The sequence below is a fragment of the Microtus ochrogaster genome, unplaced genomic scaffold, assembly GCF_000317375.1.
Source record: "Microtus ochrogaster isolate Prairie Vole_2 unplaced genomic scaffold, MicOch1.0 UNK1, whole genome shotgun sequence".
Classification (NCBI taxonomy): Eukaryota; Metazoa; Chordata; class Mammalia; order Rodentia; family Cricetidae; genus Microtus; species Microtus ochrogaster.
The window spans coordinates 11,325,735-11,352,518 of record NW_004949099.1 but is presented as its reverse complement, the minus strand read 5'-3'; the positions used below and the strand labels follow the sequence as shown (position 1 = coordinate 11,352,518).

The window sequence follows — 26,784 nt, the reverse complement described above, 5'->3', positions numbered from 1 at the left end:
GGTTTCTCTGTGGCTTTGGAGCCTGTCCTGGAACTAGCTCTGTAGACCAGGCTGGTCTCGAACTCACAGAGATCCGCCTGCCTCTGCCTCCCGATTAAAGGCGTCTTTTATCTCATAATTTTAGCTTCCATTCTCCTAGTGACAATTGATGCTGGACATGGTTTTGTGTGCTTATTTTCTGCTGTCTATTCATAGCCTTTGTTCATTTTTTGACTCAGCTGTCTATATTTTCACTTTTGAGAGTTTTATTTATATTCTAAGTACTAAACCTACATGTGTGTTTTGCATTTATTTTTTTCTCCCAGTTTGTAGCTTATTTTGTCCTTTTATTTAGAAAAGAGAAAAAAGACAGGGTCTCATAGCCCAGGCTGACCTCAATCTTTCTGTAGCCAAGGATGGCCTTGAACTCCTGGTTTCCTGCCTTTATCACCAAGTCTTGGTGTGCAACCACCTTTGGTTTATGCAGGGCTGGAAATGGCCTCATGCCAACATAGTTAGCAACCAACTAAGCTATATCCCTAGCTAGCCCATTGATCTCTTCTCCTAGAGCAAAAGTTGAACATTTTGAAGGGCTCCATTTAATTGATTTGTCTTTCTGTAACTCATGTTTTTGTTGTCAAGTCAAAGTAATCTTTGCCTGACCCAAGAGCTTGAAGATTTTCTTTGGTGTCTGTCAACCATTTTGAATTAATTTTCATTTATGATGTTTTGTGCATTTTCAGTTGCTCCAGGGCCATTTGTTGATTCACTACCTTGTTACTGAATAACTATTTTCAAGTAAATATTCTTGTAGACAGAAGTTTCTATTCCACCCGGTCCCATAGCCGTTCAGTCCCAAAGAAGCACACTGAGCCTTATATTAATTATAAACTATTTGGCCTGTTACTCAGGTTTATTTCTAGCCATGGCATTACCTCCTTTTCTACATGTCTTGTTTCCTTGGTGACTGGCTAGCTGGGTCTCCTTGACTCTGCCTAATCTCTCTATATATCTCTGTTCAGATTTCCCACTTGGCTGTACTCTGCTAAACCTTTGGCTGAAACAGATTTATTCATTAACCAATAAAAGCAACAAATACAGAAGGACTTCCCACATCATATTCTGAAGAGAAAATGTTAACGTGTGGATTGCTTGTCACGGTTGTCTTGTCTTAGTCTGGGAATTTGAATCTTTAGAAGTGTGAAGTCAGAACCAGCCTGGTGTCTGATCTTTCCCTGACTTATGTGTGTGATTTTTCTTCCTCCATAATCAGGGGAATCACAGGCTTTGTTGGCTGCAGCCGTTGAAAGAGAACGCGCAGCTACAGAAGAACTCCTTGCCAACAAAACCCAGATGTCTTCGGTGGAGTCACAGAATTCTCTCTTAAGACAGGAAAACAGTAGACTTCAGGCCCAGCTAGAGTCAGGGAAAAATAAACTAAGAAAACTGGAAGATGAAAACAGTCGGTAAGTGTATTTGTGTGGTATTCTCTGTGGTTCCATGACATTTTAAATCACTGTTGGAAAGTATGTTTTTTTGGGTTTTAGCTTCATTGCATTGAGAATTAAAAGTGAATACCAGTCAGGGTCCCTAGTGATATGCATTAAGCTAGTGCTAGGATCCATTGCACTTCTTTGGAAGTTACATGCTATCTTCTGTGTTTTTCTAGGGAAAGTAATTGTCCCATTAAGAATCTATGCTACCAACAGAAAAGAAGGGAGGCGGGAAGAAGTGACTGTGCACGGAAGTTGTTATTATAGTACTCTTCAGGTTTCTCTAAATAAGTATTTGCATTCTTCTGAAACCACAGGGTATAAAATCATTCATCTGAAATTATAATAAGGTTTTAATAGGTGTGTTTCACCCTTGACATCTAAGGAAAATTTACTGTTAAGAAAAGTAGTTCAGTGAAAATGAAGTGTCAACGTTTCTATAAACATTCTATAGAACCCCTGCTTTTTTTTTTTGCCACATTTGAGCTTGGAATGATGGTTCTTAAAATTACTGTTTAAATGTCTTATTTTAAATCTCAGAGGACTGGTAAAAACAAATGGGGAAAAGTAGAATTTTCACTCATGCTTTAGCTGATGGGTAGAGGGAGTATCAGGGACCTGAAATAGTTAGTTGGGAAGTCTTTGATGCTGAGCTGGCGATGAAATGACTTATAAATATGTATCTGGAGTTTACAACTTAGACAGTTTTTAATAGTCTGTACTGTCCCCTTTTTTGTTTTAATTCCCTCTGGTTTACTAGGTACCAGGTTGAATTAGAAAACCTAAAAGATGAATATGTAAGAACACTTGAAGAGACAAGGAAAGAAAAGGTATTTCTCTTAGTTCGCTCCTCCGGGACTTGCATTAGAGATGCATGGGATGGCACAAACTGCTGATGACATAAAATGGGTGATAAGGAAGCTTGTCTTTGGTGGTGAAATGGCGACTTGTATTTGACACTCTGAGCTCTGCAGTTGACTCATGATGCCGTGGGTTAGTATCTCAAACTACCTAACTGTGTCTCTCTCCATTAGACACTGTTGTGCAGTCAGTTAGAAATGGAAAAAATGAAAGTTGAACAAGAAAGGAAGAAAGCCATTTTCACTCAAGAAGCAGTGAAAGAAAAGGTACTGAACTGTATTGGTTTAAGTTGATTTGTATAGCTAAGCTGTTGTGGGCAGCCATTGGTCTGTGGTCAAGTTGTACTAACGTCTGAAGACACCCCCCTCCTGTCTAAAATGACTCTACTGCTAATTGTGGGAGCACTGTCAGTGCTCTATGTAGAACAGTTTGAGTGCATTCCCACCTGTCTGTGGTTGGCTTTGAATTCTTTTACACTTTCAAATGAGTTTTGTTTCTCACTGAAACTAGTGTAGCAAATCGCCGTAGGCAACTTCAGAATAGAACTGGCTTGTTCTGTCTTTGTAATTAGTAAACGTACTGAGGGTTTTGCTTTTTTAAGATTTATTTTTTGCATGTGTATGTATTTGGTGCTCATGAATATGTATATGCATATTTGTATATGTGCAGGTGTGTCTGTGTCCACATGCATGTGGAGGCCCAAAGTTGACATTGGGTGTCTTCCTTTATTTATTCTCTACTTTGTTTTATTGAGGCAAGTCTGTTGCTGAACCTGGAGCTAGCTGATTCTGGCTAGTCTAACTAGCTAGCTTGCTCCAGGAATCCTGTCTCTGCCTCCTGAGTGCTGGGATTACAGGCAGCCACCACATTTGCCTGACTTTCTGTGGGTTCTAGGGATCTGAACTCTGGTCTCCATGCTTTACACACTAAGCCACCTCCTTAGTTCCTAAAGGTAATTTTTACAAAAAGTGTTTACTATACTTTAAGTATTGTAACATACTGAGAATTAGCATAATACGTTAAAATAGTAAACAAAAATGGAAATTACCTTTTCAGTGTATTTAGAGTTTTTGATTTTAGTTTTATTTTATTGGTATGGATGTTTGTCTGCATGTATGTCTGTTTCACATGCATGCAGTGTCCTTGGAAGCCATCAGAGGGCATCAGAGTCCCTAAACAAGATTGTGAGTCATTATGTTCCCGCTAGGAATTGAGCCAGTGCTCTTAACTGCTGAACCATCTCTCCAGCCCCCATGTATTTTGTTGTTTTTTATTTCTAATACACTAAAATAAAATGAGTAAGTTGGAAATTTCAGCAAGTTTAAGGGTAATTGACAATGTTATATAATATGAAGTAGGTACCTTCTGCAGGCATTTCAACCAAAGCTTTCTTATTGTGTTAAAAATATAAACCTGACTAATTGTGTTATAATATAGATGGGGCAATGCAGGCTTTTAATTTTAATTACAAGTGTATTTTATTTTGAGTTTTTGAATAATTTTTTGTGCGTGTATGTGTGTGTGTGCCTGCATCCCATGATGTATGTGTGGAGGTCAGAGGATAACAGGCTGGAGTTGTTTCCCTCTTTATAACCATATGAGTCCTAGGATTGAACTCAGGTCAGGCTTGGCAGCAAGCGTCTTTACCTGCTGAACCATCTTACCAGCTCAGCTCTTAATTTTTAAATGCTTTTTATACTGCCAAGACTTCTGGTTTTGAGGGATTGTATTTATAACATTTTATGGAGAAATTTAATGCCTTTGTTTTGTTCTAGAAATTTTTCTTCCCTCGTTTTTGCTTCTCAACCTTACAGATTTTTTTTTCTCCCTAAGGACCACAAACCGTTTTCCGTTTCTAGTACTCCCACCATATCACGCTCGAGCTCTGTAAGTGGAGTAGATATGGCAGGGCTGCAGACGTCTTTCCTATCCCAGGTAAGGGCTTGTTCTTACGTGCTTAGCTCTACCTTGAGTGATGGTACAGAAACATGCAGTGTCAGACTGGCTGTCACCATGACATTGTTGGGGGCATTCATCAGAATATGGTGCTAATTGAAGTAAAGAAATACAGATGATTTTCTGCTTTTCAGACACTCATAGACATTTCAAATCCAGAATGAACAGGATCTTCATTTGAACTTGATAACAGACGTATTATATTGGTCTGTGTTCTTTGACTGCATAGGATGAGTCTCATGACCATTCATTCGGGCCAATGTCTTCGTCAGCCAGTGGAAGCAATCTCTATGAAGCTGTAAGGATGGGAGCAGGATCGAGCATCATTGAAAATCTGCAGTCTCAACTAAAGCTGAAGGAAGGAGAAATTAGTCATTTACAGGTATTGGGAAAAACTAAGTCTGCTGCAGAAGCCTATGAGATGCTGGGACCCAGTGAGCCTTCATTTCCACTTGAATTCTGAGCACATTGGGAAATAAAATGACTTGGTGACATAGAAAACCAAAGTGTATCACATATGGTAATGATATAAGCTAGAACCAAGTGAGCCTCCTGACTGACTGACTGCCAGGATTAGGCAGATTTATTTGCTCTATCGTAGGAAATACTAGGTGCCTTGTGCCATTGGCCTGCCCTGGGACATCTAAGAGCAGGGATAGCCCACTCCTTCCCAGCATCTTTTCTCAACAAGAAAAAAAGGAAGTGCTGAACCAGCACGCTTGCTTTATCTTAACTTCTTCAGTGCAAGTAATGAGTAAAATGAAAGAGACCTGTACATAGAAGAAACAGCACAAAAAGGAGGGAACTATAAGAATTATTGCTTATGGAGTAAGAATTAGCATTTTTTAGTTTTCAATGCTAAACGTACACATTCAAAATGAGTGCCTCTTCCTTTCCCATTTGAATAATTATAAAGTGGGTTGATGTGTATTGGTGGATGTAGCCCAGTGTGCTGTGCTTGAGAACCTTGGGTAGTTTCTTGAATGGTAGTGAAAGCTTTAGTGATACAACCTATATAGCTGGGAGAACAACACTGAAGTTTGTTCTCATTCCTGTGGCTTTTTCCAGTAACTTAGAATAATGGAAATGTGTGTTGTTTTCTTAGATTAGAGAAAAACATGGTTGCGTTTTTTTTAGACAGATCGTTGTATTTAATTTCTTTCTTTCTTGCATAGTAATTCTATAAATGAATAACTTCTGAAGAAAGTTGGGGCCCCTTTCCCTCACTGTTCAGCACATGTTGATAGATCTTTTTTTTCAAAAATGACACAGTAAACATTTTTATGTTAGTGAGCGCATTAAACAAGGTATGTTTTTATTGAAATCATTTTATGGTTATATTTCTCAGCTAGAAATTAGCAATCTAGAAAAAACTCGATCCATAATGTCTGAAGAGCTAGTTAAGCTAACAAATCAGAATGATGAACTGGAGGAGAAAGTAAAAGAGATACCCAAGCTTCGAGTTCAGCTACGAGTAAGTATTCTTCACTTAAAAATACATCTAAGATATTTTAATCCAGTTATTAAATATCATGTTTTTAGTTTACATAAATGCATATGTACGACTTGGTAATTTTTTTGAAAATTAAGGAGGAAGTAGTTGAGTAGAGAATGTTAAAGATGAATCTCTATTATATTGTTACATATCTAAAGTGTTTTCACAAATGTTTAGTACTGCCAAAGAAAACAAGACTTTATGTGGCCAGTACTTATTAAAGCAAGCATGTGCATTGCATGCTTTATAGTATTTGACTCAGTGTTTGCTTCATCACATTACTGTGACGTAATTGAATGTTTGGCAGACTTGTCTTGTGGATATATGCCAAGCAATACTTGACCAAATTAGTCATGAAGATAAAAATCTCATCAAGGGTACGTAATGGGAAGGAGACTGATTAAGTCATATTTGGAGAGAATTATAGATTGTGTGTGTGTGTGTGTGTGTGTGTGTGTGTGTGTGTGTGTGTGTGGTGTATGTACATGTGTGCACATGTGCTGGGATGTGTGCTAGGAGGCCGTAAGAAGAAGTAGGTGCCCCCCTTTGTTACTCTCCCCCTTGTTATCCCTTCAGACAGAACTCTCATTGAGCCTGGAGCTTGCTGTTTTGGGGGAGGCTGGCTGACTGACCACCAGCTCCAGTGAGCCTCCTAGTTCTAGGGTTACAGGCCACATGACTTTTTTTTTTTTATGTGAATGTTGTTAGAAGTAAGCTCCTCATGCTTGCTCAGCAAGTGCTCTTACCCACTGAGCCATCTCCTCCGTCCTCCATTGAGGTTTCCAAAGAAGTTCCTCTTTTTGGCTCTGTATTCCTAGGTAGACTTGGTATAAGTTTAATTTATTAAAAGGTAAGTTTAATCTTTTTAAAAATAATATTTTGTTCAACTTATGATTTTTTTCTATTGACTTGTAACAACTAGATATTTGTATGATCATTAAAAGATTATAAACATATTTTTTAGGATTTGGATCAAAGATATAACACTATTCTGCAGATGTATGGAGAAAAGGCAGAAGAAGCAGAGGAACTTCGCCTGGATCTTGAAGATGTAAAAAATATGTATAAAACTCAAATAGATGAGCTTCTAAGACAAAGGCTCAGTTAACTTGTGAAATTCGTACCCATCAAACTGAATGTAAACACTTAATATATAAATGCAGACTTCCAATAAATTCTTTTATAGAGTTAGAAAATGGAATTTGCTGTAGAGTGTAAAAAACTTTTTAAAAAATTCTTTTATAGTATGTAGTTATATTTACAGTTAAATTATTTTGTGCAATATTTGAATTTTATTTTTGAAACTATTCTTTAAATTTTTTAAGGCTTTTTTTTGTGCCTTGAACAGCACAGAGAGTTATTACTTTATCTAGCAGTACAGCTAGGAAAGGAGATTGCTGTCTTCATATTATTGTGGATATATAATTAATTGTATCTATAATTTATATGTGTTTGTACATATTGAGAGACTTACAGAGTAATGTTAACATTGAAACTTTGAAGTCTTTCACACTGAGATCTTCAACATATTTCTTGAAAGTGTTTGGAGCGTTCAGGTGGAAGGTTATCACCCTGTGACTAAATCATAAGCAGAAGTCACCCTGACATGACTAAAATTTAAAGAGTGGTTTAAGCTTAAAAATATTTCCATTTTGAAAAGTTATTCCATGTGGCTTCCACAATGAGTGGGAACAAATGTAGATCCTTTTTTGGTACTTATCCAAAGAAAGTTATAAATATTTAATATTAACTAGGCATAATTGGATAGTGGGAAATTTTGCTTGCAGTAAATTCTGATAGATAGCATTAGTAGCAGGTAATTTTGAAGTATTTTACTACACTGTGAAATGAATCTAACATAAAAATCATTGACAAATTTTACTCAAAATTTAGTCAATTTACTTTTTAAAAACTACTTGCTTAATTTTATACAGTTGTATTTTGGGACATTAAAAATGAATGTTTTAAAACAGAATCTCCATAGCAAACCAGAAATGTTATAGGAGTACATTTAAATTGGAGATTTTATAATTTTGTGTAGTTCAACATGTTTTTCTTGAAGCTTCAACAAGCAAAAAATTAACAAAAAGTAGTATAGAATAGCTTTAGAACATAGTTCTGCCCTTTTCCAAATGTAACTTTGTTTAAAAGTTAATCAGGTTGTGTTTTAGACCTGTAAAATATTTTAATTTTATTACTGAAAATTATTTAACTGCTTTTATTATAGCCCTTCTTTATCTGTTCTTTTGCTTTTTGTGGTTCTATGGTCAACAATAAGTCAAAGATACATGGAAATTACAGAGTTTATAAGTACAGAGTGTATGCTGTTCAGAGTGGCCTGCTGGCATTTGTTCAGCACAGCCACACCTCCTTGTTAGTCACTGAGCTATTGACACCTCATGTCTACTGTCATGGTTTAGAAGTGCTTGTGTTCAGGTAAGCCTCTGTAGTGGCCCCACTGTGAAGATGTCAAAGGTTAGCCAGGAGTTCTTCCATTTAATGAAAGGGTGAACATCACTGTTGGCTATCTTACTGGAGGTTGGTAGCTTCTACTATTTCAGGTGTTCAGTGAGGGTCTTAAAATTGTCTTCCCTGCAATGAGAAGGTAGGATTTCAAATAAAAACTGTAAGTTTTATTTACATTTTAAACAGTACTTCAGAACATGACTGTGAGCAGCCATCTTGCAGAATGGAGAGTTTGGGGGTTGATTTAAATTGGCCTTATTTTTGTTCCTTTTGTTCTACACAGTGTTTCTGTCATTGGATATCTATGGTTTGTAGCATGAATAAATGTCCTTTTGGTGAAAGTCATGGTCATACAACTAAGTTTCTGTATTGTGGTAGGAAGCCACCTCTTAATTTTTTTCCAGCTTTAAAATGTTTACTCTGGGTGGTGGTGGCCTTTAATCCCAACTCTTGGAAGGCAGAGGCAGGTGGATCTCTGTTCTAGGACAGCTTGGGCTACACATTGAGGCCATGTCGCAAAGAAACCAAACAACAACAACCACAAAAACAACAAGAAGAAAATCAACTTTTAATATTCAAGGGCAGGATGACAAATCTTGAAGCAATAAAAAATGTACAGTTAGAAGAGACAATAAACCTCAATTTCAAAATTCTTGGCAAGCATTTGAAACTGGTAGTTTGGGAAATATGAAATAGTTTTTAAACAAATAGTTTAAAAATGTGGCAGAGAAAAGATTTTGAAATTAAAATTTCCTATATTAAACTCTAAATGTTACAGTATCAACATTAAATTTTTTTTTTTGGTCCTTACTAATAAAATCAGCTACACTTAAAATCTTAAAGTGTTTTCAACTTATTTGTAAAATGACATACAACCATTTATATCTACCATATTGTCTGCTTCACCTACAAATTAATCGCTGGTATTCATACTGCTTTTATTTTGACTAGTATATATTTAGACCTTTCAATATACTTCAAGTTGATAAGGGGTACTGAATAAATTTCCTGATAATCCAGTAGGTGGCCGAATATTTATTAAATATTGGTTGCTCTCTCATTAAACTTATTAGCTTGTATATTATTGAAAATTCTCTAGTCATATGTTAGTAGAATATTTTAGTGCATAAAATAGTTTGTAGTTATATGCTTCCATTCTTGAGAAACAAGAAAGATTGTAGGAATTAAGAGTGAAAGAGGCACGGACAACTTGGGGTATCAGATACTCGTGCCTCTGGGAGGCTGGGTGGAGAGACTGCTGCTGTTTGGCCTCTCTTGAGATCACTCTATGGCATTTAGCATGTATCAAATACATAATATTACAATTCAGAATAGTCTAAGTCTGGATGATTTTTTACTTACTGGAATTTGAGTTTTTATAGTAAATGTATTTACCCTATTTTTCAATTATTTAACTAATTGAAAGTTTTATTTGAGTGCTTATTAAAAAGCACATGATTTGTAGTATTTAAAAGAAAGTCCCCAGATTAAAGAGGAATGAGTGAAAATGTCTTATTTTTACTACTATTTGTTCAATATTATATACATATATGTTCTTGGGAATCATTTCTCATTTTCATTAAAAAAAAAAGCTGTTCCAATTTTCTTTACCTTTAGTCAGTTTGAAACTTAAAAAAGTTATCTACATATTTTGTAAAGGGCTAAAATATGATTTAAAATACAGACTGATATTATTTTAGTTCCACACGAAAGGTAATATAAATAAGCATGAATCTGATTTAAATAAGGATTTGGAAGTCTGCTCATGTATTTCACTTTAATATAATTCAGAGAGGTGCTTCTTTGCTCAGACCTGTGTGGTGGGACATGCAGCATCAGAGACACCCTTGTACCCACTTCAGCTCGGCACATCGCATGGTGCCATTTGCTGAGAACAGTCTAAGTTCTTTTTGTTTGTTTTAATTCTTCCAGTCTTGAAGGTAGCTCACACTAAGGAGGTGCAATTTGTGTTTGGAAGTGTTTGAGGTGGTTCCTTTGTGTTGTATGTAGCAGCTGGGGAGAATCTAGGTTCATTTCAGTTTTCAAGGAATGCTCTATATTTTTTTAAATTTTCTTCCAAAATCACTTGTCCTTGTATGCCAATATTCCTTCCTTTGAGTAAACATTTGAAATATTCTCTCACCTGTGGAGTAGTAATTCGTGCTTGTGCTGTACCTCTCAGGTAAGTGATAGGTTCCTTTTCCACGCAGTGATGTGTAGTGTACAGACACCATGAATTCCTTGTTGCACTTAGTGCTGGATTTTGTTCTCTCCTTCATTGTGCGGCAAGTACCCTGAGCCATCTCTATGGTCCTGGAAGTAACACTTGAACTACGCTATAAAAAAACAAATCTTTTAATTTTATTTTTTTTTAATTTTTTTAAAAATATCTATTTATTTATTATGTATACAATCGTCTGTCTGTGTGTGCCTGCAGGCCAGAAGAGGGCACCAGACCTCATTACAGATGGTTGTGAGCCACCATGTGGTTGCTGGGAATTGAACTCAGGACCTTTGGAAGAGCAGGCAATGCTCTTAACCTCTGAGCCATCTCTTCAGCCCCTTCTAATTTTATTATTTGGGGTTTGTTGTGGTAACTGGAAGTTAACACAGCACAGCTAGCTTAGTCACTCACTTTTCCAGTTTTCTCGTGGTGACATTTGAGTTTATGTTAATATCAGTTTGAAGAGAGTCAAAAATTAAAATTTTGTGATTTATTTTGAGGAAATTGAGAATGGCTGCTAACAGTTCATACAGAACTCAGTTTCATTTTTAAATTCCCATAACTTGTTTCCTACAACTCTCAATGACTGCTCAGTATGTTGGTATCAAAAAGAGCACCAAGTAGATGGCTTACCAGTTTGATTAGTTTATCTTAGACTAATCTGTTTAGAAGCCTTTCACCTACTGCAATGTGTTTTTAATTGTGTATTATTGCACTTCAAAAGAAGCTCATTTAAAGTTGGTTTAAAATGAGTATACTCGTTTGTTTTGCATTTACTAACAGAAAAGTTGCATTTCCTGACGCAATAATAGACTGAAAGGAACATTTCCCAAAGTCACCGCTACAGTAAAATGCACAAGGTCCGGGTTCAGTTGCCTTTACTAAAACGAGGTGAAGTCATGATGCTTGCTAGTGTGAATTAGTAGCTTTGAGTTCAAGTCCTAGTACCCCTCATGGCAAGTCCTGAATCAGACTTAATGGTTGTCTCTACCACGTTCCAGAAGACATGCTTTAACTGCAAGGTGCCAGGAGCAGAAAAGAATGGGAGATTCACATGCAAATGATCATGACCACATAAAGAAGCAACCAGAATAGAAATAATCATGAAATAGCAAAATCATAAAAATTAGAGTAGCCTTTGAACGTAGGCAGTTAACGGACAAGTAAAACTCCGTGGGATCTCCCGCATCTTCAATACCCACCAGACAGTGTGCCGCTACATTCAGTTTCATTTGAAAATCAAGGCAACGACTCAGGAGGAAAAAGCAGTAAAACTCCAACCGTAGGTGACATGTAACAGCGCCTGCTCTTCGGTGCTAGTGACCTGCCTGGTGGAACTGCCACAGATTTGTAGCTGAGTGTCCCGCATTTGGGGAGATGTAGGCGGGTGTCCTACATTTGGAGAGATGGTGTCCCGAGTCTGAGGGAATGTAGGCGCGTGTCCCGCGTCTGAGGTGGATAAGCTGCTGGTCCTACTAGTTTCGGTAACCTTAGCTGATGGGTGGCCAACAGAGCCCTCCAGACAATCTGGCCGCCGGGTGTGGCCTGGGTCACTCCGGTCCGCCCTGGAGCCCCAGGCCAAGGTGTCGCAGCTGCTCCCGGGCGCCCCCTGGCCCGGTTTGGACGCCCGAGGTTTCCGGTGCACGGCCGCCGGCGGTGACGCCTTGCTGCTTGGGAGCAGCCGCTGCTTCTTCACAACCCAGCTGCAGGTGGGCCTCACTCCGTTTTCGCCTGCTCCCCGCCAGCGCCTGCACCTCCGCAAGCCCGCAGCCGGATACCGGGGCCTCGATCCCGATCAGCGGTCTTCAGCTCACCCCCCTGGAGCCTGCTGGTGGCCGCGGGCAAGGGCGACGTCTGGCCAGGCCTGCCCTGTTGCCCAGATCCCCATGCTGGGGCGGAGTCACTCTCCAGATCTTCCCCTCTACACACCTGGAATTCGAGCCCGCCCGCCCTGCCGGGACAGTTCGGTTTCCCAAGCAGCTCGGGCTAGGGCTGGCTGCTGCAGGACCTAGGAGGCCGACCCCTTCACACCAGGGAGGGGTTGACTTTCCGGAGACAGCCGGGGAATAACCACCTCGGCGCGCCTCAGGCAGCCAATTTCTGTTTGAGCACCGGCTGCTCGCTCACCTACCTTGGGACTGGTGTCTTTGAGAGCCAGATGCACTTTTGATCTGACCACCGCTGGCTCCTCTGCCCAGCTTTGCCCAAAGCCACTCATGTGGTTGTCTCTGGTGGTAACCCCAGGTCTCCCCTTTCACGCTGTTCAGATTTTTACCTTTTTCTGCCTCTCCTTTTAGGCCTGTGGAAATCCAATCCAGCCATACACGAGTGGAACGTGCTCGGCAGTTCTGTGGGAAAGGACGCAGTAGCCTCACCTACTAAAGCTTCCATTTGCTGGAACTGGGCATCCACTCATCCCTGCCAAGTCTTGCGAGAGGACTCAACTCCAGGAAGTCTTTCTGCCAGGCCCCGAGGTTGTACTTTCATGCTCCACAGCCACCATCACTCAGCGTGTGCAAGTGGGTACGTGCCCTCCCTTGCAAAAGTCAACTGTCTGGTCTGCCTCTTTAGATTTTCCCCCATGGCCAAGGATTACATTTCTCCGCGAATGGCTGAGTTCAGCTAACCTGTAGAACTCATTGCCGGGCAGTGGATTTGGATAGCCGAAATTCAGCACTTAGTCATATCCGTACCTTTATGAGCGAAAGGGTGAGTCCAAGGACTGGGTAGCTCACTATGATCCTGAGATTGGCACTGGCCCAGGTAGCCCTGGGAATCAGAGAGCAGGATTACGGCCCTGAGAACCGCAAACAGACTTTGGTGCTAGGAATGTTTTCTCTGCTAATTGCCCAGTTGTTCTGTACTGAGTGATGTCGGTGTGGAGTGAGCAACCTTCTTCAGGCTCATCACTAGCCTCTGCTCTGTGAGTTACTGTGTCCAGGTCCTCAGTGCCCTTCTGCGACTTTGCTTTGAGAGATTTGGTATTCATTCAATAAGGAAGATCAAGCATCCTGAGCCAGGGTCTCTGGCTGAGGGCTTTCTGGTTAATTTTCTCTCTTAGTTGTTCCTCTCTGTTAAAACAGCACTGAAAAAGGTCTCTTGTGACAAGCTTCTAAGGAGTGTGCTTCATTTCTTTCGGGTTTTAAGCTATCCAAAACATCAGCAGCTTCTGGGTGGTTCCAAGGATTAAAGAGTTACGTATTTTCATTGTTAAGGACTTATTATTTCTACCAATATGCATTTATAAATTTTACAAAATCGCTAGTAATTTGCTGTTAGATCGAAGTTCCAACTAAAAGTTTTCATTTGTGTTTACAAGGGGTGGCTCCCAAAGTAAGAACCCTTTCGTTACTGCTCAAGCCCTCAAAGGCCTTGCTCCCAGGATCAACAGAGCAGCCTGTGTATAATAGTCAGTGAAATCTGATTTTAAAATGTTGCGTTGTCCTTATATCCAGGTAAAGGATATAAGTCCACTTTACTGTGGACTGGCCCAGGGTGTGATCAGTTATCTTGGAAGAGACACATAGGGAAAAAGAAGCCTTGCTGCCAGTAAAAGGGGTAGAATGGTGTGAGTTTGTCAGGGACATATAGGAGAAACTGACTTGAGAGATAGGGTCTGTCCTGGGTGGGTGAACAGAAATCCAGCAAATTCTTGGCCGTTGTCCTTTTTCATAGTGTTAATGCTTTGTTTAGACCTGTATAGGGAGATCTGAAGTGAATTCTTTTTTTCTGAAATCTGATAATGGCTAGTTTGTGAGAGAAACTGACAGTAGACAATTGACGGGGGTTGGGGGGACCCCACAAACTTTAGCGTGTGCCTAACAAACGTGAGTCTCGGAGAGGCACTGGGTGGCTGAGCCTTGTCCACAGCTTTAATGATGGAATATCTAGGCACCTGGGTTTCTTTGGCAGGGGAGATGGTTCAGACTAGGCAGGGTTGGCGCTGCAAGATCACAGCCATCTGTGGTTCTTTTTCCTGGGCACCCAAGGGGATGTGAGGAAGAGAGGCCACTGTTCACTAATGTACACAGAAGAGTTCTGGGGTCTCTCTGAGTAATCAACCCTGAAATGTGCCAAGTTGGGGTGGGATATATTTCCCATTTGTGCACCTTGCTCCTAGCACAGTGCTCAACATGTAGCAAGTGCTTGATAAATATTTGATGTAGAAAGAAACTTGATTTGTTGACATAGTGAAGTGTATAGTAATCGTGCTTAGCCATTTAGTGTTTCTAGGGGATTTATTTATTTACTGTGTGGAACTGGGGGTTGAACCCAGGGCCTTGTACATGCTAGGCAATCACTCTGCGACTGAGCTATACGTCCAACCCTAAAGGGGGATTTGAAAATTTTAAACAAGGTGCTATTTTAAATTTCTTTTGTGTGTATGAATTTCACACACACATACAATGCATTTCAAATATATTTGCTCCCAACAGCCTCCCAACTTCATATCCTAAAAGGTGAAATGAACCTGGCTGGCTTTGAACTCACAGACATCCTTCTACCTCTGCCGATGTGTTGGGATTAACTGTGTGTCCCACCCCACCTATCTAAAGAGGCTTTCTTAGTCACAGCCGTCTGTGACTGCCATCGCCATTAGTGATGGTGTTTTCAACTGTGTCTCTAGGTCTGCAGGTTGCTATGTTAATGCTGCTTGTCTTTGGAGTATTGCTTCATGAAGTCCCACTGAGTGGCCAAGATGAGGCTCATTCTGAGGCTGGCAGTGTGCCAGGCAAAGCACTGTATGACTACTCCAGCCTCCGCCTCCCAGAGAAGCACATTCCCTTCTTCTTGCACAACAACAGGCATATTGCCTCTGTCTGCAAGGAGGATTCCCGTTGTCCATATAAGGTAGGTCTTATTTCTCCTCATTCATTTTCTCATGGTCAGCATGCTATTTTTAGCTTTCTTTTTCATTTACTCTTTTGTATTTTTAGGTTAATTTTCAAGTTTAGCATACAAAGCAACGTGTTTCATGATGGCATTTTTATACCTATGCTTTCTTGCATTCCTACCTTGCTCTCATTCGTACAGAGATGCAGTTTTGCCTGGCTCGTTATTCTGTTTCGTAACTCACAGCAAAAGCTGGGCTTCTAGCTTTCGCCGTGACTCAATCACTGTTCTCATTTCGTGTACTATTCCTAAGGGATGCAAATGATGTTAAAACTACATCCCACTCACAAGAAAGAAATTCAGCATCAATATCACAGTGAAAATTAACAGGCAGCTAAATCCATCTTCATATTCAGAAAAACGAAGCGCTTTAGATTTCAGGAAGAAAAGAACATTTTGCCAAAGTAAAGAATGTCACACCGTCCCTCTCTTTACTTAGGCAGCTAGCTTCTTAGCCCTTCCTTTCAGAAGTCACACCTCTACCTCGGCTCCAAATAAGTGAGATCCTGTGAGCTTGGAAAGGGCTCAGAACCCATTAAGATGTCTCCGGAGGCTTTAGAGATCAAAGCAGGGCATTGTAGGACACTTCCTTTCCCATGGTGCTGGCACAGGAAGCACATGGAATCCGACCAGCATGGCTCTTGGGCCTTGCAGAACAGCACTGGCCTCCAGGGCTGGAGAGCTCTGACCTTGTGCTGTTCCTGCTGCTCTTGATGGATGAGGGAAGTCGCCAAGCCATCCTTTTCACGGACTCCTTTAGCAACAGAAATGCCAAAGGATATGGGATTTTTTTGTTTTTGTTTTTGCTCCCCCACCCCTTCTAGTGACTGAATATAGAATCAGTTTGTTTCAGAGAAAGAAAGAAGACAGTCCCTTAAGATCACTCAGGAAATTCTAATTCAGGTTGTCTTTGGTAGTCTAACTAGAGCCTGGGCTTTGGTTATGGAGCAGTTATGGAGGAGAGAGTAAGGACAATTGCGGAGATTCTGCCCATCTCAGAATGTTGCATATGTGTGTGTGTGTGTGTGTGTGTGTGTGTGTATACATACATATTATATATGTATATGAATGTAAGTGGGAAACATTCTGTCAAGAAAGGCCGAAAGTCACTTCTCACCATCAGAGGTTTGGAGATAATTCTAAAGGTACACATTTTATGTTCTAGAAACATCTAGGAAATCTAAACTACTGCTGGGGTTATGAAAAATTCTGCAAACCAGAGTTTAGATTTGGTTACCCTGTTTGCAGCTACGTCGACATGGGATGGTAAGTCTCCTTATTTGGAATCCTCTCCTCCCGTCTGAGTCTGTGTTCTTTGAAGTGCATGTTAGACTCTCTGGCACATAGTAATTCCTGAAGATGTTAATTTACTTACCCAGGTCCCAGGTCATGAATTCAATCCATCTCACAGTGAGAGAAATAGCTGTTATTTCTTCTGTCAGAGGGAGAAACTACATTGGCATTAGAACCTCCCCCCTGTATATGCTAAGAAGATGAACGGGAAGCATCTTACAGATTGTGAAAGAATAGCTAACTATGCCCAAGAGGAAGTCAAATATAATTAGTAATCCTAAGCACATAGGTAATGAGTTGGGCAAAGGCAACATGGTAAATAACACTTTATTTTCTTTAGTTCCAGACTAAACTATGTTTAGTTCCAGACCAGACTATGACCCCAACTTCATAGATTTCTGTTGTGCCTTTTTATTATAAAGGAATAGTCTGTGAATAATTTGTTCGGTATCTTTATGTACATGGTGATAATTTTAAGGGGAACAGGGGGAACTGTGATGGCTTACTTTAAAAAATAAGGTACAAATAGACTTCTAACAATTCAATTGATAGAAAGAAAATTCAAGACCAGAAAAAAGAAAGTGGATGAGATGGGGGTGGAAAGATGACGTAGCAGTTAAGAGCACTTGCTGCTCGTTGTAGAGGCCCTGGGCTCAGTTCCTAGATCCTACATGGTGCTTACAGCCATCTATAGCTCCAGTTTCAGGGGATCTGATGCGCTCTCCTTATCTCTGTAGACATCAGGCATGCGCACAGGAGCACATACATGCATACAGGCAAAATACTAATACACATAAAATAAAACTTAAACAAAGCCCTGAGATCTCTTTCTTTGCTAATAGGACAGACACTCTGGAGTCAGCAGCAGACCTGTTCTGGAAGCAAGCTGACTTTGGCTATGCCCGAGAGCGACTGGAGGAGATACGCATGCTCTGTCAGCCAGAGAGAACAGTGAGTGTCCAGCTGCTTGAGTAAGCTTGCTTAATTTAACTGTTTATTATTTGTTTTATTGTTTCGCTTGTAATGTAAGAACAAGATGGCCCACTAATATAGCTTCTCTGTGTAGCCGAGGTTGGCCCTAGGCCCACAGTCTTTCTAGTCTGTCCTTGGTACCGGACTCATAGGCAGAAACTAGAGGTGGAGTTGTTACAGTCAGAGCCTGGGCCCTGAGCAGCCGGAACAAGCTGGACCCACTCCACTCATCGTCTAGAGAATGAAAACAGGCAAGGACTGGTGAAAGGCAGAGAAAGGAGGTTTATTCCGTGCGGTCACACTGGGAAAGGAAGGGCAATAAAGTGGTTTAGTGACTTTCTCCATAATGCCCCCTGTAGTTGTTGGTTTTCCTTTATTCTTTGCTTTTTTTCTTTTTCCTCTTTTGGCTTTTGCAGGGGAGAGGGGCAACACCCAGCTCCCAAATCAATCACATACACGGAGGTTTATTCTTAATTACAAATGCCCGGCCTTAGCGTGGCTCATTTCTAGCCAGTTTTTCTTAAATTATCTCGACTACCCCTTTTCCTCTGTTTTTTTTTTTTTTTTTCCTTCTTACTTCTCTATATCTTATTTTCACTCTTACTCCATGGCTGGCTGGGTAGCTAACCCCTGACTCTTCCTCTTTTCTTTCTCTTCTCCGTGTTTCTCCTTGTATTTATACTTCTCTCCTGCCTCGCTAGTGGTTGTTCAGTGCTTTCTTAGACCATCAGATGTTTTAGACAACGAATCACAGCTTCACAGAGTCAGACAAATGCAGCATAAACAAACAAAATGAACACACCTTAAAACAATATCTACAACAACCCACCACACACAGCCCAGTAGAGGGCAGCAGGCATGTGTCATGGAGCAGGCGCAGTAACAGTGTGGTCCTGCTGGTCACTGCCCCACTGTTGTGTTGGCCTCAATCTTTCCTTGCAGGGTGGAAACTAGGGCAATCTCTCTCTAGGAGAAAGTTACTGCCCCTGCCCACCCACCTGTCCCCCCCACTCCCGCTTCTTCACCCCTCCCCCGTTTCCCCCAACCCCTTCCCCCTCTCCCAGACTGGCACCAGGTTACAACCCTTTCCTTCTCCAGACATGAAATTCCTGAGGAAATTCCAATTCCTTGGGGACTATTGTTTCAATACTCTGTGTTGCACAAGAAGAGAAGGAATGTCTTCATTGCTGGCAGGATGGTGGCAGCACTGCCGCCACACCCAGCTCAGAGTTGTGCTCACTGTTCCCAAAGAGGTCACTTTGTTTTCTCTAAAAGGCCCACCCTTTTCACTTCTGTATCAGAGAGTTATATTTTGAGGCAGTTAAAATAGTTTTAGATTTAGACCTCCCCCCAACATGAGCCAAAGAAGAAAAACTGACAGATCTTATCTTTACAGATTGTTTGTTAGTTGTCTGGGACAGACACCATGGCTGGACCATTACTGGTCTGTATTTGTTTAGTCTTGTGTGTATTTCAGTTTGACTGGCATAGTTATTACAGCAGGGCAGATAGATTGATGTCACTTTTCTAGAATGACAAACAGGTCTCTCAGAGGAAGTAAGCAGCTTCTCCAAGGCTTCACAGCTGTCTTGTAGAATTATGTAACTATATATTTAGAATTGAAAGGCACATATGCACACGTGTGTGTGCGTGTGTGTGTATGTACATGCACGCGCATGCTTGTGTGTGTATGTTTCTCATCATCACACTCCAGCACAGCCAGGAAGTGGTTTTAAGTAGTAGATATGAAAATAGGTCTTTGACTACAGAGTTCAGATCCTGACTCTTGGGCAAGGTCCCCAATCTGAAATAGAAGTCTGTTCCTCAGCCTTAAAGCCATGCTAACCTTGTAGCATGCAGTAGGGATAGAGTAAACTTTTGTATATAAGAAGTCTCAACACAGGCTCTGGCTGAGTACCTGAGTTGACATCCCCAGCATCCACCCCAAGTAACCTGGATATGGCCATGCAGATGTCTGTAACCCTAGCATTGTGGGGTGCAGAGACAGGAGGATTGCTGGGAGCTTGTTGGATGGCAGCCTCACTCCAGGTTTAGTGAAAGACCTGTCTCAAGGGTACAGAGCAGAGAATGATAGTGCAGGACACGCTGTGTCTGCCTCTGGCCCCTCAGCAAGTATGTGCAAGGGGACATGACCTACACACACGCACACACATACACACACACCTGAATATATGTGCTGTAGTGCTACTAGAGGGTTTCATCTTCAGAGATTTTGTCAACTGTACCAAAGGGAATGAAGGCAAGAGTTGGGAGTCATAGCCACAGGCATCTACATTTGGCTTCGGTCTAGCTGCTCCCATGGGAAGGCCAGGGGAGGAGGTCTGAGTTCTCCTTGCATAGTTGTCTCATGGTGGCTTGTGCAGAGCTTTCCTGGACATGCGTTTGCCTTGGTGTGCACTATGCAATCAGCAGGTGACACTTGCATTTTTTTTGGGATGCTCTGACAAAGTACCAAAGTACCAAAAGTACCAAAGTACCAAAGACTGGAAGAGTGGAGACTGGAGGCCCACAACCAAGGTGCCAGCCTTCCTCCAGACTGCAGACAGCTGCCTGTCTTTGGGTCACTATGGGGTGGAAAGAGGAAGGGCACTCTCTGTAGTCTCCTTTTGAAGGATCTCGTAGTGACTCTTCCTGTTACTGCAACTAAAAATAATCGACAAGAAGCAAGCCAGCTGATTCTGGCTCACTGTGTGAGGGGATTCAGTTCATCACAGCTGGGAAGGTCTGGGTGCAGGAACAAGAGACATCTATCTCATCACATTGCGTCAGCTTTCAGGGAGCAGGGAGAGGGTGTGGACAGGGCTATCAAGTCTCCAGGTGTGTCCCAGTGCCCCATTCATCCAGCAAATCTTCATCTCCTATAGGTGCCACAATTTTCCCAAACAGCAACGAGAGGTTCAAGCACTGAGTCTGTGGGGGTCATTTTAGATTCAGACCAGAGCAGGCATGAAATATCTGTGATAACTCCCGCTCATAACCTCAGAAATATCCACCACCTACTACCATCACATTGATAACTGGGGTGGACTGATGATTGCTTTATCTTCACATTTATTTATTTATTTAGCATGTGTGTTTATATGGCATGTGGAGGTCGGGAGACACCATGCAGGAGTTGGTTCTCTACTTCCGCCATGGTGATTTTCTCTTCCTTTCTCTAGGGAACAGCTCAGGTCATCAGGCTTTGGCTGTAAGCACCTTTACCCCTCGAGCCACCTCTCCATGCAAGAGTTAGGGTTTCACCATGAATTTTTCAGGGATGCAAGCATTCAGTTCATTGTGATCTTTTAGAGACTGGATTCACAAACACTAAACAGGGTGAACTTCAGGCCCCCCTTTCACTAGAAGTTTTAGGGAAAACAGTTAAATGGCATTCAATCCATAAATGAAGCCCAGAGCAGAAATTTAGTCCCAAATAAGCACATAGAGGCTTATACTAATTATACATTGTTTGGCCTATTGCTTAGGCTTATTACTAACTAACTCTTACAACTTAAATTTTTATCAATGTTTAGCCATGTTACTTGGTACCTTTTCTCAGTAAGGCATTTTCATCTGTTGTATGAGCTGAGGGCCTGCTTTTCATCCTGCCCGGCTCCCGCATGGCTAGCTTTACACCAGAAATAATAACACACAAATTGTATTCTTTTAAACACTGCTTGGCCCATTAACTCTAGCCCTTACAGGCTAATTCTCATATCCCGATCAACCCATCTCTAATAATCTATGTAGCATCAGTCTTACCAGGAAAGATTCAGCATGTCTGACCTGGCAACTTGCTTCATGGCGTCTGCCCGGGAGAGGGGAGCATGGCCTCTGAGCTCACTTCCTCTTCCTCCCTGCATTCTGTTCTGTTTACTCCTCCCACCTATGTTTTAACCTATGAGGCCAAGCAGTTTCTTTATTACTTAGCCAATGACCTTCCTCCATCATTTTCCCTTTTTCTGTTTAAACAAAAAGGAAAGGCTTTAACTTTAACATAGCAAAATTACATGTAACAAAACAGTTATCAAGTAAAAATTACAATATTTACATCTATTTTATCTTTTTTCATAACTAAGGAAAGCTATAACTATCTATATATTCTTTTTTTTAAAGACTTATTTATTTATTATGTATACAATGTTCTGTCTATCTGTATGCCTGCTGCCCAGAAGAGGGCAGCAGATCTCATTACAGATGGCTGTGAGCCACCATGTGGTTGCTGGGAATTGAACTCAGGACCTCTGGAAGAGCAGTCAGTGCTCTTAACCTCTGAGCCATCTCTCCAGCCCTATCTATATATTCTTTAACTCCATCAAAGACTCCAGAAGGATATAATATTACCTAAGTAAATGAGAAGTAAGCAACTTACAAAACTCTAGAAATCACAGAGACATCTTGGACAGTCACCCAAGTTCCTCTGCATTGTTGGGGCATCCATCTTCAGCCTACAGTCCCATAGTTTCCAGCAGACATTTCCACGAAGCAGGAAATTTCAAAGTCAGTTCAGTCACTATCTGTTGTGTCCTGCAGAATGTCTTGCAGACTCCTTCATGAATCAGGAACCCTGAAAGATCATCTCACCTTTAGGGAAGTTCAGCAGTCCTCTCTCTGTGGGTTCTTTGTGTTCAGTTTATGCAACAGTCCAGGCAAGAGCAGTTTCTTGCCCAAATGGCTAACCAACTCCATAAGGTGCCTCTTTGATGCCCATCTTCTTCTTGAAGTAGATTGGTGCTGCCAGGAGCAGAGTATCTCATTGTCATGAAAAGTCCTAAGTTATTAAAACATTTAAAATGCCATATTCTATAATCTTTGAAAAATATGAAGAATACCTATCTAAAATACATCTATGTACATCTAGAAAATCTTAACTAACATGACTACAAGCTTGACTATTATTGATTATCCATTAACAACCTATATACATTACATTTTTAAGTGAACTATACAATCACAATACCTTAATCAAGATCAGAAATACATATACATATAGCTATCTTTAAAGCAAAATCTATACTAATGCAAATTACTCATACCTATATCATATCCCCCTTTAAATGTAAAAGAACATTTATAAACAATATTTGGGAACATGTGCGCAGTCTTTTCTCTCCAAACTGCTTCCTGCTGAATGGGGGCGTCATTAATTAGGTCTTTCATGGTATAACCTGTGTGCTAGTTTCATCTCAGTTGGCAGTTGAGCGAAGCAATTTTCTGAAGGTGTTCACAGTAACCCTTCAGGAGGGCGTGGTCCATCATACCATATTGGAATAGAAGCAATCCACAGACTCTCACCCTCTGTGAAAACAAAATAAGAAACTCCTTTCCAAAGCATCATGTCGTTAGATCCAAATTTCAAAGTCAAGGCATTTTCAAGATATCTATGTTGGATTAGTTCAGCAGCATTTATAAACATCTTCTAGCAGCTGTTGCTCTTTTCTCAGCATCAGACAATTCAAACAGAGCATAATAGCATATAGTATCAAGATTCTCATTGTATTTTCCATCTTTGTGTGGCTTTATTTTAACCTCTATTTTGTTTATTTTTACTTTTATTTTATATTCTCTGTATATCTTTGTCCTGGAATAACTCTGAAGACCAGGCTGTCCTTGAACTCTCAGAGATCCACCTGTCTCTGCTTCCCAGGCATTGGGATTAAAGGCGTGTGCTACCACAACTTGAAGTCACAGAGGTCAATCTCCCTCTGCCTCCCAAGTGTTGGGATTAAAGGCGTGTACTACCACACACAACTTCTCTCTTTCTTCCTTTTTTTTTTACTTTAAGAACTTTAACTTTCAGCCTGCATAAATTTTTAACACACTGTAAATTATTTAAACATTTTCTTTGTTTTTTAATCTCTCTTTACTATATATCTCTCTTTTTCTGACCACATGAGTCTTTAATTTACCAAGCAATATCAGTAGGACTAAAGCCGTGGCTTTGACAGCTGGATCCAGCCCATTCCTTAGCTTTCCAGCCTCATGGAGGAGATACAGGCTGTAGCCATGTTTATAGCCACAACTCTATGGTGTTTCAAGGTCCCTGCCAGCAAGCTAGCTGTAACAGACAACATTCAAGTCCTCTCTCTGTAGACGGCCCTCCTGCCTCAAACAGTCAGTTTGCCCTAGCAGGACGACCCAGAAAGCCGGCAGTTTTAAATGGCGCAGCTTTTTTCCTGCTACGGCTGAAAACCGAAAAGCTTGCGTTCAGCTTTTCGTCAACACCGTTTAAGTGTTTCGTGGCAGGACCTCTTAATGAGCTGCAGGGTTTTGCAGCTAAAGCTGAGTCAGGAAGCCTCTCTTAGATGAGAGCGCTTGCTTGCCTCTAGCAAGCAGAGTAGACCCGAGAAATTGTTGCTACCAAGAAAACATGCTTTACTCTTTCCCAAGCTTTCTAGGGCTTTCAGTGGATTCAGTTGTCCACACGTCTGGGCGCCATTTTGTTGTATGAGCTGCGGGCCTGCTTTTCATCCCGCCCGGCTCTCATCTTACTTCCTCTGCATCTGTCTGGTGACTCACCTCTGCCTTTCCTCTTCCCAGAATTCTCCTAGTCTGGTCACCTATACTTCCTGCCTGGCTACTGGCTGATCAGCATTTATTAAAACAATATAAATGACAAATCTTTACAGTATAAAGAACATTATCCCACAGCAGAAGTACCCTTGACCAGACTGGAGGAAAGAAGAAGACAGCCTAGAAGCAGTGGAGAATTCCCTCTGCAGTGGGGTCACACATGATGCAAAAGCATGGGCAGCCCAGTGAAGTCTCACAGTGCTAATCCTGTTTCCAACTGACTGTTCTCATCTCAATTGTATTTCAGGGTGATTCAAGTCTGGTTTGTTCCCGGCACCTTCAGTATTGCAGAGCTACTGGCCTGTACCTGGACTTAAGAAACATCAAGAGGACTCAAGACAGGTACTTAGGTAGTGTGGCTACAATCAAAGCTGAGGGCATTATGAAATACTCCCAGGTGCAGGGCTGTGTCTTGGGTTTGTTTTGTAGTAAAACAGTTGAAGGGTTAGGAAATAGGTGAGAAATAGGTGACCCAGGCCCTTTTCCTAATGATCACACTGCCCACTTGGGTCATGGGTATACTGAGTTCCTTATAGTAAATAAATAAGGTCATTTATACAGCATATGCTTGTAAGTTACTTTCCAAAGGGGGCTCTGGTAGTGCACTTGTATATGCAAGGCATGGTGACTCATGCTTGCCATCCTAGCCTTCAGAAGGTGGAGGCAGGAGGATCAAGAAGTTCATGGTCCTCTTTGGCCACATAGTGAGTCATTCTAGGTTACAATGAGACACTATTTCAAATTAAAATAAAATAAATCCAGAGACTGGAGAGATGGCTCAACTGTTAAGAGCACTGGCTATTCTTGCAGAGGATCTGGGTTTGTTTGGCACCCATGTGGTGGCTCCCATCTAACCTAATTCTTGTTCTGGGGCATATGATGCCCTCTCTTCTGGCCTCTGTGTACACCAGACTTACATGCAGGCGAAACCTCCATATATAAAATAAAAATAAATAAATCTTTTATCTGTTGAAAAGGTTGTTAGAAAATTAGTTCGAACCCAGCAACTTGAGTAATGAGAAATTTTTCCGGCTCTTTTTTTTTTTTTTAACACTCACTAGATTCAAGGAAGATTTTCTCCAGGGTGGTGAAGTTGGTGGACACTGTAAACTGGACAGGCATGCGTTGCTGTCTGAAGGTCAGCGCAAAAGCCCTCTGCAGTCTTGGTAACATGATTTTGTTCTCTAAAAATATGTCTCTAAAGTATTATGTTTGTTTGGCATTTTTAGATTTTGGAAGGCACTCTGAAATGGAAAAGGTTACCTAATTTGTGCAGGCATAAGCTTCTAAGGAATGACAGGGGCAGATGAATCAATCCCTTTATATATATATATATATGTGTGTGTGTGTGTGTGTGTGTTCATGAAATTTTAAAAAGCAGCTGTAGAGTTTGCTGTTTGTAAATGAAAGAAAAATTAATTTTGTACAGTTTGGTTAATGAAAAAGTGAATCCACCCATGTAACTTTTGTTCAACTTAAAAAGCAGAGCATTTTAGGCACTGGGCACTCCCACCTTCCACTCTCTGAAGCCAGATGCTGCCCCAGCTTTTACCATCAGTGATGAGATTTTGAGCTCATGGGAGTGTAAACATGGTGCAGGAGTTCCCATTGTACTGCTGCTCCAGCTTCCTGGAGTGATAATGCCTCCTGTAAGCTCAGCAAAGTTACCAAGGCAGGAAATTGTCATTGATACAGCCTTACTAACCACACGTATATGGGCTTCTCCTGTGCTGCCAAGTGCACTTATTTTTTACACAAGTGTACTTTAGACAATTTATATCCTATGTCTAGAGACATGTGACCACCACCCACGTTAGGATGCAGAATTCTCTGTCATCCACAAAAGCTCATGCACTTCCCATATGATCATATGGGCTACTCTTATGTAAAGTTAGTTTCTCAGGTGAGCAAAATATTAGGAATAATAATAATCTAATCTATCTTTATATGGTAGCTGTCAGTTTGCTGTAAAATTTTTCTAGGGAATGAGCAGATTGTTACAAATAGATGCTTCTTCCATTCTACAAGGCATTTTCATTCCAGTTTATTCTGATGTCTGATTCTATATTTTAGTTCATCAGGGTATAATTGTATTATTTATTGCTGAGTAACACATTAATCTAAACTATACTCTAGAGCATTGCTATTAATTATTTATTGCTGTTATAAATTACCCTGAAATAAAGCGGATGACGTTTAGTATCTCACCTTGTTCTGATGTCAGAGTGGGAGCAGCTCAGCAGGGCCTCATGAGGCAGCAGACAAGCTGTTGGGCGGGCTTATTGCCATCTAGGCCCTGCTAGGCCTGAAAACTTGACTTCCAAGCTCACCCAGGCTGTTCTCAGAGCCTGGATTTCTGTCTAGCTATGGACTGAAGGATTCAGTTTTCACTCTGTGGGGTCTTTTTACTAGTGCTACTCACTCACAGCATGGCAGCCAGCTTCCTCCAGAGCATGAGTGTATATGCTCAATGGTGGAAGCTGCAGTATTATGTAACCTCACTCAGCAGGGACATGCTACTGTGTTCTGTGGGTTAGAAGTGAGCCATTAAGCTATGACCATATTCGGGGGTGGGG

The 26,784-nt window shown here is 41.0% G+C and overlaps 2 protein-coding genes across 2 annotated transcripts in view; both read left to right on the top strand.

Annotated features, from left to right (window-relative positions):
* Window positions 1-9,015, top strand: part of Tmf1 (TATA element modulatory factor 1) — a 26,517-nt gene extending 17,502 nt beyond the window's left edge. The window contains exons 11-17 of the mRNA XM_005364923.2: window positions 1,253-1,445; window positions 2,233-2,302; window positions 2,507-2,599; window positions 4,167-4,268; window positions 4,519-4,671; window positions 5,638-5,763; window positions 6,749-9,015. Coding sequence (XP_005364980.1) covers window positions 1,253-1,445; window positions 2,233-2,302; window positions 2,507-2,599; window positions 4,167-4,268; window positions 4,519-4,671; window positions 5,638-5,763; window positions 6,749-6,892 — 881 coding nt within the window. The 3' untranslated portion in view covers window positions 6,893-9,015. The remainder of the gene's footprint in view (window positions 1-1,252; window positions 1,446-2,232; window positions 2,303-2,506; window positions 2,600-4,166; window positions 4,269-4,518; window positions 4,672-5,637; window positions 5,764-6,748) is intronic.
* A 3,097-nt stretch (window positions 9,016-12,112) lies between these two features.
* The window catches only part of Eogt (EGF domain specific O-linked N-acetylglucosamine transferase), a 37,713-nt gene continuing 23,041 nt past the window's right edge, over window positions 12,113-26,784 (top strand). The window contains exons 1-7 of the mRNA XM_005364922.3: window positions 12,113-12,183; window positions 12,772-12,997; window positions 15,102-15,325; window positions 16,533-16,633; window positions 17,503-17,611; window positions 24,456-24,550; window positions 25,270-25,374. Of these exons, the coding sequence (XP_005364979.1) occupies window positions 15,116-15,325; window positions 16,533-16,633; window positions 17,503-17,611; window positions 24,456-24,550; window positions 25,270-25,374 (620 nt within the window). The 5' untranslated portion in view covers window positions 12,113-12,183; window positions 12,772-12,997; window positions 15,102-15,115. The remainder of the gene's footprint in view (window positions 12,184-12,771; window positions 12,998-15,101; window positions 15,326-16,532; window positions 16,634-17,502; window positions 17,612-24,455; window positions 24,551-25,269; window positions 25,375-26,784) is intronic.